Source organism: Tachysurus fulvidraco, chromosome 8 (assembly GCF_022655615.1).
Source record: "Tachysurus fulvidraco isolate hzauxx_2018 chromosome 8, HZAU_PFXX_2.0, whole genome shotgun sequence".
NCBI lineage: Eukaryota > Metazoa > Chordata > Actinopteri > Siluriformes > Bagridae > Tachysurus > Tachysurus fulvidraco.
Genome location: NC_062525.1, coordinates 8,698,995 through 8,715,422, shown reverse-complemented (window position 1 = coordinate 8,715,422; position 16,428 = coordinate 8,698,995). Strand labels below are relative to the sequence as shown.

The 16,428-nt window shown below is 36.8% G+C and overlaps 2 protein-coding genes across 2 annotated transcripts in view; one reads left to right on the top strand and one right to left on the bottom strand.

Moving 5' to 3' along the window:
* The window catches only part of chmp6b (charged multivesicular body protein 6b), an 8,226-nt gene extending 248 nt beyond the window's left edge, over nucleotides 1-7,978 (bottom strand). The window contains exons 1-8 of the mRNA XM_027163131.2: nucleotides 7,616-7,978; nucleotides 5,033-5,142; nucleotides 4,250-4,337; nucleotides 3,177-3,263; nucleotides 2,882-2,947; nucleotides 2,595-2,675; nucleotides 2,442-2,505; nucleotides 1-1,007 (exon numbers count right to left, since the gene is read on the bottom strand). The exon at nucleotides 1-1,007 is cut by the window's left edge and continues 248 nt beyond it. Of these exons, the coding sequence (XP_027018932.2) occupies nucleotides 952-1,007; nucleotides 2,442-2,505; nucleotides 2,595-2,675; nucleotides 2,882-2,947; nucleotides 3,177-3,263; nucleotides 4,250-4,337; nucleotides 5,033-5,142; nucleotides 7,616-7,678 (615 nt within the window). The 5' untranslated portion in view covers nucleotides 7,679-7,978 and the 3' untranslated portion in view covers nucleotides 1-951. The remainder of the gene's footprint in view (nucleotides 1,008-2,441; nucleotides 2,506-2,594; nucleotides 2,676-2,881; nucleotides 2,948-3,176; nucleotides 3,264-4,249; nucleotides 4,338-5,032; nucleotides 5,143-7,615) is intronic.
* Nucleotides 7,979-8,853: 875 nt separating this feature from the next.
* On the top strand, nucleotides 8,854-15,248 carry LOC113653500 (E3 ubiquitin-protein ligase TRIM39). The gene is made up of 6 exons (XM_047817567.1): nucleotides 8,854-9,449; nucleotides 9,554-9,649; nucleotides 12,017-12,247; nucleotides 12,399-12,421; nucleotides 12,512-12,636; nucleotides 13,945-15,248. The coding sequence occupies exons 1-6, from the start codon at nucleotides 9,012-9,014 to the stop codon at nucleotides 14,478-14,480; spliced, it is 1,449 nt and encodes a 482-aa protein (XP_047673523.1). The 5' UTR covers nucleotides 8,854-9,011; the 3' UTR covers nucleotides 14,481-15,248.
* The last annotated feature ends 1,180 nt before the right edge of the window (nucleotides 15,249-16,428 follow it).

Sequence of the window (16,428 nt, the reverse complement as noted above, 5' to 3'; positions counted from 1 at the left end):
AGATTAAAAAAAATTTAATTGGAAAATTTGAAGTATGTCAGCATTTGTTGGCGATGTTAAGAACATTAAAATGGGGAGATTACTCTGAACAGGAATACAACCATACAACCAAACCAAAATACAACCAAAAGACACAATCCTCCTAAAGCACGAGAGTATTGTAAGCACCTGTTTACAGAGTTAATAAAGTGAAGGAGCTTTTACACAACATTTATCAGCCTAAAAACCTGACAAGATACTGTCTCATATGTAATTTATTACAAGTCAGAAATATAATTAAATACATGAAATTGTTCCCTACTGATCTAAAGGGAACAAAGTGCCTTATACCTACCAAGAAGGTTTCCATATAGGGTTAGGTTATAATAGACCGCAAAGTTAATATTAACAGTATCACCTGAAGAGTTTAAGGTTAATAGAGATGTATTATGGAATTATGAAATTAATGGTAGGGAAAAAACAACAACAAAAAAACTTTCATCGGACAAATACACAAGAGAGAATCGAACGCTTTTCCATTGGACAGTGTGGTATGGCAAGATGATTCACAGAATTGTCAGTAGAACCAGATTCCTATTTGGAAAAAAAAATGACCACACAGCAGAGTGTGATAAGGTTTCTCAAACTTTGTAACAAGAGCAATGCTGTCTGTCGATTTATATGAAGCAAAGCTGCAAGTAAAAGGTCAGACCTGGAAACTCGGCTATAGTTATACAGGAAAAGGACAGATTCAGATTGGGTTTAGTAAGTGTAAACTATGTGGCATTGTCCAGTGGAAAATATGACGAACAGCAGATTTGAGAGAAGATTTTCTGATGGGCCGAGAAGGAAGCTCCCCTGTTTAATGGATATATCTTTAATGTGTCTGACAAGTTTCTTTTCTTGAAAGGAGCAAGTGGTCATCTACACCTGGGAGTTACAGGAACAATATAAAAGTGCATTGATGAGGCTCTACAAAGCCAACAGCTCTCTCTCTGGCTTCTTCTTCACCCTTTCTTTCTCCCGCTCTGAAACAATTCAAAGGGATTAATGTTAGAGTATTTGTAACAGTTTAGCATAAACATGTGGCTTGTTCCTTGAGAGTCACTTCAAGTAGAAAATGTAGCCTGAATGCTTTAAAATAAATGCATTTTAGATCTCAAGAAAGCTTTTAAACACAGCCGAGAAATGTATAGAAACCTTTGTGCAGTCCAGAGCACTTCACTGTCATTAACAAATAATAGACTCTTTTGCTCTTCTGTGGCTTCTTTCCATTTTTTATAGAGCACAGTGTCTCTTCTGACTCTGTTCACTAGTGCATAGAATAGCTAAATATGCATTAATCTAATCTCCTCTACCATTTCCTGGAAAACCAGTTTCTTGTCCTAACTGATCAGTTTCCACCCAAATTTCCTCTTAATGTGGTATTTTCTTTTTCTTAAAGGGGCTTTTTAGTTATTCATCCTGATGACATTCAGTTAAACAGGATGAATCCTGAACATACAATTTAAAGTGAAGATGTGGTAGCCCAGTAGTTAAGGTGTTGGACAATTGGAAGGTTAAGAGTTTGAATCCCAGATCCTCCAAGTCCTGTGCCGAGCCCCAGAACAAGGCACTTAACCTTCAATTGCTCAGTTGTATAAAATAAGATGAAATGTAAGTCACGCTGGATAAGGACATCTGCCATATGCCATAAATGGAATGTATAAATGGATCAGTTACATGAAAACTCTATTGTACATCAGCTCATAGTTGGGAAATAGCTCATAGTCCTGCTACGGTTAATTCCTACTCTTGTTTCTACGTGAACTTTAATAACACATTTTTACTTTCTGCTTTTAAAAAGATCTTCGAGTCTTGAGTAGACATCCAAGTCAATTTTTTAAGAGTAAGTCTCTTATATACAGTACACACCAGCCCAGGTTGATACACCTATGAGGTTTTAAAGCACTGACTATCTGGAAGCGCACAAAAGAAACAGTCCTTATTTTCATTCCTACAAATTTACAAACTAGTTTGAAGACTGACACCCATTATGGGTGTTTTTCAGAAAATTACAGCGTGTGTAACAAATGATAAGAGGCAAAAAAGCTCTTAACATTATGAAAAAAGTATTGACTGTGATGGTATTGGAGTTAGTCGATTGTATGCCACATAACGTCTTTGAGCTGACTCTATACGTTTTTGCAACTGAACAGAGGACATGACAAGCTGCCGAGGGAACATCTGTTTATAACGACATGATAACAAGAACTTTACACACACACACACACACACACACACACACACACACACACACACACACACACACACACACACACACACACACACACACACACACACACACTATATATTCTGTATCACATGCAACTTGAAACTAATAATTGGGACACATTGCACAATCCTTTTGTGTATTTTCCCTTACATTAGGTATGTGTAAATTATAGAATGAGAATTCATACCTGGCTCTTGATCTGGAATCTCTGGTAACTGGTCATCCGGCACCTCAGGAAGCCCAACACCTTCCTGCACGTGGACACACAGTGAAGATAAAGTCAGACAATGCAGATGACAAACAAAACATATAAATTTGTTGAACAGACACAAACACACACCTGAGTGATGGCCTCAAGCTCTGCTAATACAGCATCCTCATCTTCTTGAGTCAGAGACCCTGCCAGAATGTCATCGATTTGCTGCACACAGAAACAAATCCAGCAGTTACACACAAACATGATCACTGAAACCAACTATGTGACTTACATATTTACTGAGACAAAATCACAGCAGAGATAACTGACCAGCTTGAGTCCACAGCAACATTTGGTGAACAAGTCTGGTCAGACATCTCACTTCATTTACAATCTGAGCAGTAACCTGACTGCAGAATTTAGACACTCACCCTTTGGTACTCAATGGATTCCTGGGTCTCATCCATGATCCTCTCCACTTCTTCTATAGACATCACCTGCATTAACAAGACAAAGATGAAGAAAACAGAAAATACAACTCCTCACTGGCCAATTTAAGTGCATTCTTAAAGGTAATTCTGTTCCAGTCAGCCAAAAAACAATCCCTCAAATGGAACATGGGCTGCATTGTAGATAAATACAATTAGAGTAATAAGTCCCAAAGCAATAAAAGAAGACTGAACCCCACTAGCACAACAAAATAAAAACAAATGAACCAAGACATACCTCATGCATTTTCTTTAGGCAGTCATTGCCAACCTTCAGTCCTTCGATCACCTTCATCTCGATCTGTGCAAACTCAATGTCTTGAACCTGAGGAAAGGAGGACAATGGATCCTATCATTTTCTGTATAATGATATATAAATGATATAGACTGTTATATAGACTCAGATCAATTCTACATAATTATACATTAATTAATGGCAGCAGGGACATGTTTGTCTGTAAAATAAAGACATCAGCATTTAACAGGGACGTACAACAAGGCTTTATAATCTATTTATAATTTATAATCTATAATAACTTTATAATCTACATTTTTGTTGCTTTCAAACAAGCCAGTACAGCTTATATAGTAGAAGCAAGGTATGATTTAATGTTCCAACTAATATAAATACAGTAGATTAGGTTGGTTAGAAGATTAAGTTGAGGTATCTTCTTCCTCAAACGCTCATTTGTAACGAGGCAATATTTAGGGCTGTGCGCACTTTGTGCACACAAGAAAATATATAGAATATTTGCTTCGGCACTGAAGAACTCTTGAGCTTGTCTTTTGTCTCACATTTTTCCCCCAATTTATCTGCCTGCCAGTTCCCACTAACCAGCCAGCTCTTCACAAACATATGACACCTATTGATGAGAGACCATCTGCATAGTTTCGAACTGCTACTCATGCTGCGTCACAGGGAAGCAGACACAGGAACACACACAGCCAAAAATCGCCTAATGTTAAATATATGTCATCCCTCCCACCCAGAGAGTAGGGCCAATTTTGCTCTCTAGGCTCCCAGCCACAGATGGTTGGTCCTTCGTCAGGACTTGTACTTGTGATCTCTTGATGATGGAGTAAATCCTATTTTAAAAGCCTATGAGGAATCACTAGAGGCTAGAATACCTCTAAAAGGACAAACTTGCTTTGATATGCAACATATGCTCTGGCTATAAACTATGTTCCTTATTTCTAAAGTAAGTAATACATTTGTCAAAGACAAAATAGGTGCTGGTGATGATCACGTTCAGCTGCAATGGAAAATTTTAGATCCTTTTATCCACCATCATAGTGATTAAACTGATTTACCATACGCTCCAGGTTGCTTATCTGGTTCTCAGTCTTGTCCAGAAGTTGTTCCTGGAAGCGTTTCTTCTTAAGCAACAGGACAGCCTTCCTGAAAAAAGCAAAATATTTTCCTTCTTTAAAATGGGTGGCATTCGTACCTAAGCACACCTACAATGGAGGCAGAGCCACGGTAGATCACCTAATCACATACCACTGATGACCATCATTCAAAAGTCATATTTATTCCCATCTTAAATACATTAGCCATACGGGGACAATTGTTTGGGTGGATTTCTGTAGATCAGCACAGCACATCTAAGAATGATGTGAAACATGACAAAAAAAGACTGCTGAAAGTAGAATGCTCACAATTTTTTACACTGATTATCTCCCTAATGTAGTCATGGCTAGTTCCCACCCACCAGGAATCTATTTCCTATAATGTAACATTTCCCAATCTGGGATAGTGAAGACTATCAGGTGCTTACTATGAGGCATGTGAAGCCAATTGTACCGAAGTTTCCAAACTGCTGCTCATGGAAAGTCAGAGCACTATCCACTCATTTCCACATGCATGAGCTCACACATTTATGGTTTATGTATGTTTGTGATTGTGATTATGTATTGGTTTATGTTGCTGTGATTAACAGGGGTGAATTTTGCTATCCTGGGCTGCCAGGTTATGGATGGCAGTGGCATCACAGGGATTTGAACTTGTAATCCATAGTTGATAAGACAAACGCTTTTCTGTTGTGCAGTAATATTGCCAAAGCATTAAAATGACAAAAACATGTATATACTCACTGCTTCTTGCCATCTTTCAACAGCTGCTTGGCTAGCTGTCTCTCCTTCTCTAGCTGCAGTGTGATCTTTTTCTGATATTGCTTCAGTTTATCTCTCTGCTGCTTCAGTTGCTGCAGTCAACATGGAAAGAATATCGTTTAAACATACATAATTATAGACATTAACACACAGTGGTTAGATTGTTAGAAGCATTTTCTTCCCACAATCCATCAGACTCCTTAACAACTGAAACTGAACTGTTCTGAGCACAACATACACATCACCTGTATGGACTGCACAGATCTACACTAAATACACACATTTTTATTTCTGTTTATTGTCTTTTTGTGTATTTTTTGTATTGTCTTGTAACTTTTCGTCTGCACTGTCTTTTGTTCTGCACTGTCTGGTCTGTCTTGTCCTGCACTGTTTGCACCAGGTTGCACAGTTGCACTTTATGTGGCTAGGACTTACTAACTAAGTCTTTAGCTCTGTCTTTGTACTATGTTACACAATGGTCCTGGAGAAACGTTGTCTCATTTCACTGTGTACTGCAACAGCTATATATGGTTGAAATGACAATAAAAGCTTCTTGACCTGACTTGAGAGAACCCTAACGTGTGCTTCAGTCATCTGCCATGTTATCAGATAATCCCAGCATATAAATGCACCTTATAAATATATAAATAAATTCCCAGCATCTAGACAGACCAGGGACTTATGTGAGGATCCTGTTTGTGGACTTCAGCTCTGCCTTTAACACCATCATCCCATCACTCCTTCAGCCCAAATTGGCCCAGCTCTCCGTGCCCTCCTCTGTCTGTCAGTGGATCACCAGCTTTCTGGCAGACAGAAAGAAGCTAGTGCGACTGGGTAAACTCAAATCTAGCACCCGCACCGTCAGCACTGGTGCCTCCCAGGGCTGTGTTCTCTCCCCACTACTCTTCTCGCTGTACACGAATGACTGCACCTCTAATGACCCATCTGTCAAGCTCCTGAAGTTTGCAGATGACACCACACTGATCGGCCTCATCCGGGACGGTGACGAGTCTGCTTACAGACTGGAGGTTGAGCAGCTGGCTGTCTGGTGCAGCCTTAACAACCTGGAGCTGAACACGCTCAAGACAGTGGAGTTGATAGTGGACTTCAGGAGAAACCCCCTGCTCTTCCCCCACTAACCATCATGGACAGCATTGCCACAGCCGTGGAGTCATTCAGATTCCTGGGAACCACAATCTCCCAGGACCTGAAGTGGGACATTCACATTGACTCCATTGTGAGAAAGGCCCAGCAGAGGTTGTACTTCCTTCGTCAGCTGAAGAAGTTCAACCTGCCACAGGATTTGCTGAAACAGTTTTACATTGCCATCATCGAATCCATCCTCTGCACCTCAGTAACTGTTTGGTTCAGCTCAGCCACCAAATTCGATCTCAGAAGACTACAGAGGGTAGTCCGGACTGCTGAGCGAATCATTGGCACAACTCTCCCCACTCTCCAAGACCTGTACTCCTCCAGAATGAGCAAAAGAGCTAAGAAAATCACTCTGGACCCCTCAGATCTATGTATACCTCAATTGCACATTTCATACTTGCACTCTGTACATACATACATACATATTGTCTGTACTGTTTACCTCAACTGCACATTTCACAATTGCACATGTGTACATACAAATTGTATATATTTTATACTTATTTGCATATGTATATTTCATATGTTTATTTAAACTGCACATTTCACACCTGTAAATGTGTACATACAATTTCTTCTATACTGCATATGACATCCTGTTACACTGTGGAGATCATGTCACTAAAACAAATTCTGATTCTGATTCTAAATAAGCATCAGATCACTGTAGCCCATCCCTGTCCAGTTTATTGTTATCTTGACATTGCCTGATATGACACGTAAAATAATGTACTAAAAAAAGGAAAATTAACCTGTGATCTGTCTTGAAGAGGGAATAACAATCAGAGCTACATACCTGAGAGGTTATTAGTCACTGTGTAATATTAAATAAAACTAATTAATAAAAATGTATTAATAAAAACAATACTAGTAATATTAATACGCCTATCATTATTAAATATTAATACAAATAATAAAAATAATAAATTCATAATAATAATGTTATTTACTAACAAAGCTAATCAAAACGAAACTTAAGGAGCTAGCTTGCCCTGCCTAGCTACATACAGAATGTAAAAGAAAGAAAACTAAATTAAAGCTCTTAGAAACAACACCCAAGATGATAACTTTGGTTGTAAATATACTTATGTTTATAAATATACACCAGCACAACTAAATTACTAACCAGTAACATTATTATTAGTAGTATTTTTACTTAGTTATTTTCCTTTTATTCAAACCACTCCCAGTTTACTAGCTACATAAGATACCCACAAAGCCAATGCATATCTTTAGCTAGATTAAAGCCAGTCAGTAGTTATGTAAAGATTCCTCTCGATACTATAACAATTCTAGGATATGATTTTGCAAATAAAACGATATGTATGTATAAATATATATAAAACCTGTGATGAGCTCAGTGTTATGAGACTAGCATGTTAGCATGTTAGCATGTTAGCTAGCGTTACTCACCAAAACAGCTCTGTCGTGCTCTGTGACTCGACTTCGTTTCTTTTTGCCAAAAAGATTTCCCATTACGATGCAGCATCCCGCACTGTCTCTACAGACTCCAAGGCTTTATCAATTATTAAAGGTTCAAAGTCATATTTTTACTCAGCTTAATGCTAGTTTTAATGTATTAGCAATGCTAAGGCGGCGGCCATAACCGTTTATAATCACGTTTGTGCCTGAGCTTTCATTTCACATGAAAAGTCTCAGACACGTTAAATTTCTGACTAGATTAAGACCCAACAAACAAGTGTTACTACTAGAGAAGTAGAAAAGCAATTTTTAACAATTTCTTTAAACTTTTAGTCATGGAAATACATAAAATAAGACCCTGGTGTTATTCATATACTTCTGTGTATTACCTGTTTTTCCTCCAGATTCAATATATGAAATGGCTTACACCTAATTATATATATATTCATTCCATGGACTGTGTTTGCTATGAAAATATTCAACTAGCATGAACAATGCACATCAGAAGAGTAGGCCTGCAGTGTAATAACAACAACAACAACAACAACAACAACAATAATAATAATAATAATAATAATAATAATAATAATAATAATAATAATAATAAATATTGTTGTTAAATATTGTTAATAATAATTTTGGACTTTTTTTTTTATTTTATTTCACCACTTTTCATTCAACCATTAAAATTGTTCTTAGTTTCTTCAATCATCAAAGTCAGAAAAAGAAGGAGAATACATATTATGTATGTAAAATCCAACAAAAAGTATTTTTTAGTGTTATCATTATATTTACAATGATTACTGTTTCTATTCATAAATGTCCTTATTTTAATCTAACCCGTGAGACTAAGTAAATTACATTTCTTTATACTGTATACCCCTGTACATGTGTGATGACTATAATACTGGAAATCAACACCTGATCCAAAGAAAACAAAAAAATAACCTCAATAAATAAAATTAAAAAATTGAATTGGTTTAAATGGACCACGCACTAATAGACACAGATAGATACGTCCCTTTCCACATCGCTACTCTGCATATTGTACCTAAATAAACTTTCCTCTGTTTGACCTGACCCACTACACAAACACACACACACACACACACACACACACACACACACACACACACACACACACACACACACACACACACAAAAACACACGCAGACACACAAACACACACAGACACACAAACACACACAGAAGGCACATTCCAAAATAACAACTCTATAAATAGTCTATCGACCAGCCACAAGGGGACTTCCACAAGTAAAGAGAGCACATTAAACCTCGAGCAAGAAAGAGTAAACAAAGTAGAACTTGTAGAAGTCAACACTTGTGAGCAGTGAAGAACCATAACAGCAAACCCAGCACATCGGTATGGCATCTAATCAGTCTTCTTTACCTCCAGGTGACCCTATTTGCCCAGGTTGTCAGGTCGAGGGGTCTCTTCTCCTACCCTGTGGACACAGTTTATGTCAGTCTTGTTTACAGCTGTGCCAGCTCGAACTCGGACATGAGCAGGAAATATGTACAGAGTGTTATGGACGAGAGCTGTTTGACAATGTCCTCAAGGGCTTATTTGACACCATATTTCAAGGTCAACCTCGACGGGACAAAAACCAATCTGAGCTGGGGCTGGGCTTGATTGGGGAAGACAATGCCAAGGGTGAAAGTGGTAATACATGTGCCAGACATGGTGACAGACTGACTCTGTTCTGCATGGAGGATGAGGAGCTGATCTGTGATCAGTGCCAGATAGAAGACCATGAAGGGCATGAATGTAATGGTACAGAGGAGGCTGCACAGGAGTGCAAGGTGAGAGAGAGACAGAGAGAAAAATTCCTGTGTGCCTGTTGAAAAGATTCTCAAACAAATATTAATGCTAATAAATAAGTTATTTTTCTAAACTATGTTTAAAGAGAGAACTGAGGTTTGCATTGAGGCCATTACAAGAGAAGCTGGAAAGCCTAAACACAGCCAAACAAATCTGCCAAGAGACAGCAGACCACATAAGGGTAAGTTTATTAACCTGCCTATGAGACACACTGACTTTCATTCCTACATTACAGGGTTACAGGTTTAGACCTCTGATTTAAAGGTTAATGATATTGTTTTCATTAGTGGCTCTTCACGAGGAAACCAACTGAAATTTATTATCACTCTTTTCATTTTTAAGCTGGGGGGGAGCACGGTGGCTTAGTGGTTAGCACATTTGCCTCACACCTCCAGGGTTGGGGGTTCGATTCCCGCCTCCGCCTTGTGTGTGTGGAGTTTGCATGTTCTCCTCGTGCCTTGGGGGTTTCCTCTGGGTACTCTGGTTTCCTCCCCTGGTCCAAAGACATGCATGGTAGGTTGATTGGCATCTCTGGAAAATTGTCCGTAGTGTGTGATTGCGTGAGTGAATGAGAGTGTGTGTGTGTGCCCTGCGATGGTTTGGCACTCCATCCAGGGTATATCCTGCCTCGATGCCCGATGACGCTAAGATAGGCACAGGCTCCCCGTGACCCGAGAAGTTTGGATAAGCGGTAGAAAATGAATGAATGAATTTTTAAGCTGCATTAAGGTTTTGTTTCTTAAAAGCCAAAAAAAGATATTCAGTACAAATTCCATCTGAATCTAATCCAAATAATAAGGCCAAATAATGCAACTGAGTGTTTAAAAAACATAACTGTATTGCACAATTATAATCAGGCCTGTTTAGAGTAAACAAATAGCTGTTCATGGGTTTCCTATATTTAGAGTAAACAAATAGCTGTTCATGAGTTTCCTATATTTAGAGTAAACAAATAGCTGTTCATGACTTAAAAAATCCTCTGCATAAAAAGTCAGCTCAGCAAGAACTAATATCTTGAATATACTCAAACCTTTCTAGTATCTGCTAGTATAAATATTACCATGAACCAAGATTATTCATCCCATTTTCAGACATGGTAAGCTTTAAATATCACATTGTATTGGTAAATAATTTTCCTTCTTTCTATAAATAAATGATAAAACTTAGATAAATTATCTGCAAAGTAGAACAATTCTATTTTAAGCTTGAAAATTGATGTATAAAAATCGCTAGAAATAGGCTCAATTGGCTTATATTTTGTTTGGATATATTTAGAAATTTCACAATAATTTCTATACTTCATTATATTTCACTATATTCAAGGTATTTCTACTTGTTAAGATGTAATTATTTTTGCAAAAATTATATCATAGCTAGTATAAAGAGGTCTTGAATATGAATGATTAATTCATGCATGTGGATCTCAATTTAGCAGAAGATTTCAAGCATTTACTATTATTGGATAGAAGCAAAAAAAATCTGACAATAGAATAAGATGATTTCAGGCTTGAAAAACAATGATCTTAGAAAAATAAAGTTGAGTTAAATATAACTACAGGTACTAAGATATTGTGTATGCTTTGCAGTGTAGTGTGAGAAAGCATTTCATTATTTTTAACTATTTTCATTGACTGAATATTGTGAAATAAGAATATCACTAGCCAGAATCTCATCATTCAAAACCCAATTGTTTTGCACAAAATTGCACACATGAAAGTTTATCACAGACATGAATGTTCCTTGACACAAAACCCATTACCTCACATCCAACAGCCACACTACATGTGATTAGTTCAGTCTTATTATTTTGTAGTGTGTCTTGTAGTGCATTGTCTTAGTATAAAATACTACTAAAGCTATTAAATAGCGATAAAAAAATGAAAAAAAAAAAAAATCCGTCCGTCCGTCCGTCCGTCCGTCCGTCCGTCCGTCCGTCCGTCCGTCCGTCGATCCATTCGTGCCCTCCATCCATCCATCCATCCATCTTTTTGTCTGGCCAATATGTGGACACCTACCAACACTCCCATATACTCCCATTGGATCAAAGAGGCCCAAAACTGTTCCAGCATTGAAATGCACCTGTGCACAAATTCAGCTCTTCAAATACATTATTTGCCAGGGTTGGAAGGAAGAACTTTGGAGGTTATTTAAACAGCAAAGAGCAAACTAAACCTGGAATGAGATGTTGGAAATCGAAATTCCTGTATAAGTAAACCCTACAGTACCTGGCAATAAACCTGATTCTGGAAAAACAACAATAATGTGTGTGATTGGTCAGGTGTCCGCATACTTCAGGCTGTGGAGTGTATCTATCTATTTTCACATAGTAGAATAATACTAGAACATACAATATATGCAGTAGATATTTGTATACATAAGATTTTGTTAATGGGGCAAAATCAATGTTCAGGACCAAAGTTTAATTTACATAAAACTGAACAAATCTCAATTACAACAGATAAAATCATGTTTTATGTAATTATTGGTAAACATGTTAATTATACTAATAGATGATCATAGCAATAATCTAAGATATCCTTGTGAGCAGAGGCAGACCCAGAATACAGTGCGACTGATAAAGGATGATTTTGAGAAGCTGCAACAGTTCCTCCAAGAAGAGGAGGCATCCATGCTCACAGCTCTGAAGGAGGAAGAGGAGCAAAAGAGTCGCAGAATGAAGGAGAAGATAGACAGGCTAACAGAGGAGATTACATCTCTGACTGAAACCATTAACACCACCGAGGAGGCCATTGATTTTAAAGACTTTGAATTTCTAAAGGTAAAGATGATGAGATGTGATGTAAATCTTCACTACTCCATTCAAGACTTAGATAAACAACCTTCTTCCAAATGCTAAAGTTTCTGTTATTTCTGGGAAGATAACTGAAAGTAGACCAGGAATTCATTTAAGATATTTTGTTGCATTGCAGAACTATAAGAAAGCGTCCGATTGGTAAGCAAACAAGATTTCCCATGATATTTTAATTTTCCCTTTTACAGATATTACATAAGAGACAGGATTTAATAAAGGATTTGTGTTCAGTTACAGAGTGGAATGCACAGCACAGGACCTTAAAGAGATGAGTGGAGCTCTGATTGATGTGTCCAAACACCTGAGCAGCCTCAAATTCAGAGTCTGGGAGAAAATGCAAACTGTTGTCACATACAGTAAGTACCAGCAGATGGGGGAAAAAAGCATTTTTTTAGCTTCTGGTTTTATTCCTGAATGTCTGTGAATATTGGATTTGAGTTATTACTGAGAGTTAAACATACACATACAATTACAATTAAAAATACTTTAAACAAATACTGCCAAACAATACACAAATTAAACACAAATAATAATATGATTGTATACTGTGTGTTTAGTCTTGTGTGGTGTTGCAGAAGTTTTTGATAAAATAGGACACCGGTAGGCACGGGCAAGAGTAAGAAGGTTCATGGTTTATTTGTGCTGCTGCACAATAGGACCTGATGCTACTCGTGTAGCATGAGAGAGGAAGAGCCTCGATAACTCGTTATACTGATATTTTATAAACATGAATCAAACACAGAAACGAAAAGAAAAGATAAACTCCATTAGTTATTGGCTACATTTTAACACCTGAACATCTCTGGACATAGAGTGTGCCAGACGTGCCCTTTCCAAGGTCTGCCTAAGCTGATTTTGAACATTTAGAATCGCCATCTCATCTCCGGCTCATTCTGACCCTCTAATATTTTATATAACAGTCTCTAGTAATAACATTTTCTAGTCAGAAAACAACTTCTAGTCACATACGCAGAATGTCAGAGCTTCACAAACAACTACTTATTGCTTTTGTTGTTCTTCATCTGAAAATGATAAATCAATTGAAAAATAATAAACATTAATTGAAAATTGTTCCATTTAATTTTTTATAGATTTATGCCTATATATAATTTAATTAATTAATTGATTAATTATTTAAACAAAACTTTAATTTGAGCAAAACAGTACCAAAGGTTCCAAAGTATGAACATAAAACCTTGGTTAACGCTTTTAACTTGGGCTAAGGATATGATAGCGTGATCTGAAATGGTCAGAATATACAAATTAGTTATAATTCCACTGTCTCATTATTATAATAGTTTATGTTTGTACAACATTAACAGATACATTTTCATCAGTGTTGGACAATTTGCTGATACAGTATATCATGTCTCGTCTAGTTTGTTAGTAGATTACAGCAAACAAAATATTCTGATGTTTTGTTTTGTTTTTTGTTTTTTGTATATATGTTTATACTATACTGGTTTGTACATCCAATATTTGTACAGCACCCTGATTTTTTATGAAACAAAAAAAGGAAAAGAAAAACACATGCAACTTGATCAGGAAACAATTAAATGAAAAAAAATCTATTCATGAAATGTGGTAGGGACAAAATGTGTTTTTTAAAGAAAATCATCTTTATAATGTATTATGTGCAAAACTTCATACCTCTTCACCACCAGCTCCAGTGACCCTCGACCCCAACACAGCAGATGCGTGCCTCTCTTTATCTGATGACCTCACTGTCCTGCGCTACACAGATGAAGAGCAGCAGATACCCGATAACCCAGAGCGGTTCTGCTACTACGAGTGTGTGATCGGGTCCGAGGCCTTGGGTACAGGTCGCCACAGCTGGGATGTAGAGGTAGGCGACAGCACCGAGTGGGCACTCGGGGTGGTGTACGACAGTGTGCAAAAGAAGGAGTGGTTCCCACCCAGTCCTGAACATGGCATGTGGACCATGTGCCTGCACGGAGGTCACTATCGGGCACCGAACTCTATCAGCCAGCCGATCCCAGTTAAGAAGAAACCACAAAGAGTGCGAGTTCAGCTGGATTGGGATGTGGGGAGGGTCATGTTTTCAGATGCTACAGATAACACACTAATCTACAAGTTTAAAGCCAAATTCACTGAGAAGCTCTATCCGTTTTTCTCCAATACATGCAAAAGGCATCCACTGCGCATCTTACCTGAGAAAGTGTCCGTGTATACAGAATAGCTCATGTATGTATTCACAGCAAGGTAAAACTGTATTTCTACATTACTTTAGAATATATACTTAAGGCTTAATAATCCTCCAATATTAATCTTAAATTATGGCCTTTATCATAGAAAAAAAAAGAAAGAAATCATGATCTGAACTCAGCTGGTTTTAATCCTTTACTAAGAGTGAACAATATTCTAATGAACTAGGTTTATTACGATAAAATCAATAATGTCATCATGCACTTTTCAAAGTCATTAGAAGTATTACGTTACCAGACATTTGTAAGTACATTATGTTCATACTTCATTAACAAATGAGATATATCCTTACCTAAAAATAAATCATTAGATATGCAGTGTGGAATATGCTTAAACCCTGAAAATGGAAAATTTTAGAGATACAATACAATAGAGAGCTAAACTTTTAGGTGTTATTTATAAATACTAATTGCACCATGTATATACAAATATATGAATAGAACTTGTAATGAAAATTATTGAAGTGTCTGTACAAATGTATCTCTTTTTTAGATCAAACCTGCTCACCCTATTCTCAATATAATGCTGTTGTTTGTGCTAATCTGAAATATTTAACAAAGGTAACTGAAAGCTATTATGTTCTACAGAAGTATTAACAATGAATTTGCACTTGCATTTGTGATTTCAGCTATGTACAAAACAGGTAAATACTGTATATATAAATACTACAGCAAAGCACTATTATGTTTGGGCATGAAGAAAGGAGATATTTGCTTGCTTAATTTTCATTTTGCACAATGAAGGAAAAAACAGCCTGAAATGTATATATGTGCTGTGGCAATATATCTAGTTATATTGTTAAGTTATGACAAATATTTAAAAATAACAAGAAATGTACATCCATCTTTCTTAGAGTATTTTTTGTGCAGACATTTTACAAGCCCTAATGCTGACTAATACCTGTATATTAAAACGAATGCTCCTGGCTTAATCTTAGCATAAACATAAAGTGATGAAATGGCCTGTGTTTACGCTGAGCTGAACGGACCCTTAAGACGAGTATATCCTCACATATGCACCTGTCTCTTCTCATCAGCACAAACCCTTCTGTAATCTGTCTCACCCCTTCCAAGAACATTTAGCACACATATGCATTTGTACTTGTTCGTATTAATCATAGCAGAGCTGGCCATGTCGAAACTTTCTGTGTTAATTATAGATTGTGCAAAGCTCCAGTGTGCTTGCCAAGTCACATGATTGTTTTTCCTGGGGGCAAAAAGTGGTAGCTAATGTAATGTAATAATGTATTAAGAGGTATCTATCTATCTATCTATCTATCTATCTATCTATCTATCTATCTATCTATCTATCTATCTATCTATCTATCTATCTATCTATCTATCTATCTATCTATCTATCTATCTATCTATCTATAGCATGTAGTTGGCTTTAGTTAAGTGTTTTCTCCCTTTTCACTGAAATTAAATGCTATTTATTCAAACCTGACCACCGTCTTTTTTGTTTAACTGCAAGATAATTGTGCTAGAAGGAGAACGGCACGACAGTTCTGCATAACGTTTGTTTTTTCCTCAGTTTTGTTTGTTTTCCCACATACAGTACGAGTATGTTACTGATCATCTTGATGATTTAAAAAGTTTCTCTCGTCAGTGCATGCTAATGAATTCACATGGTAAAAATGAACATTAGCAGTGCAGCAGGTGGATGGATTTGGATTTGCACTACAGTTATAGAATTAAAAAATAAAAAAAGTGTTGTTTTTGAAATGTTATATAGCGTTTATTAGTGGAAAGTGGTGTCATTTCTTTTATTAGTTGCTGAACAAGAAAATGTAAAAATAAAAATTGATATTAATTAAAAAAAAAAAAAAACAAGAAACAAACAAAACACCCCAGTTAAACAACACAGAGTTAAGCAATTTGTAATAAAAAGTAGATCTGTCCCCAAACAGAGCCATGTAACAC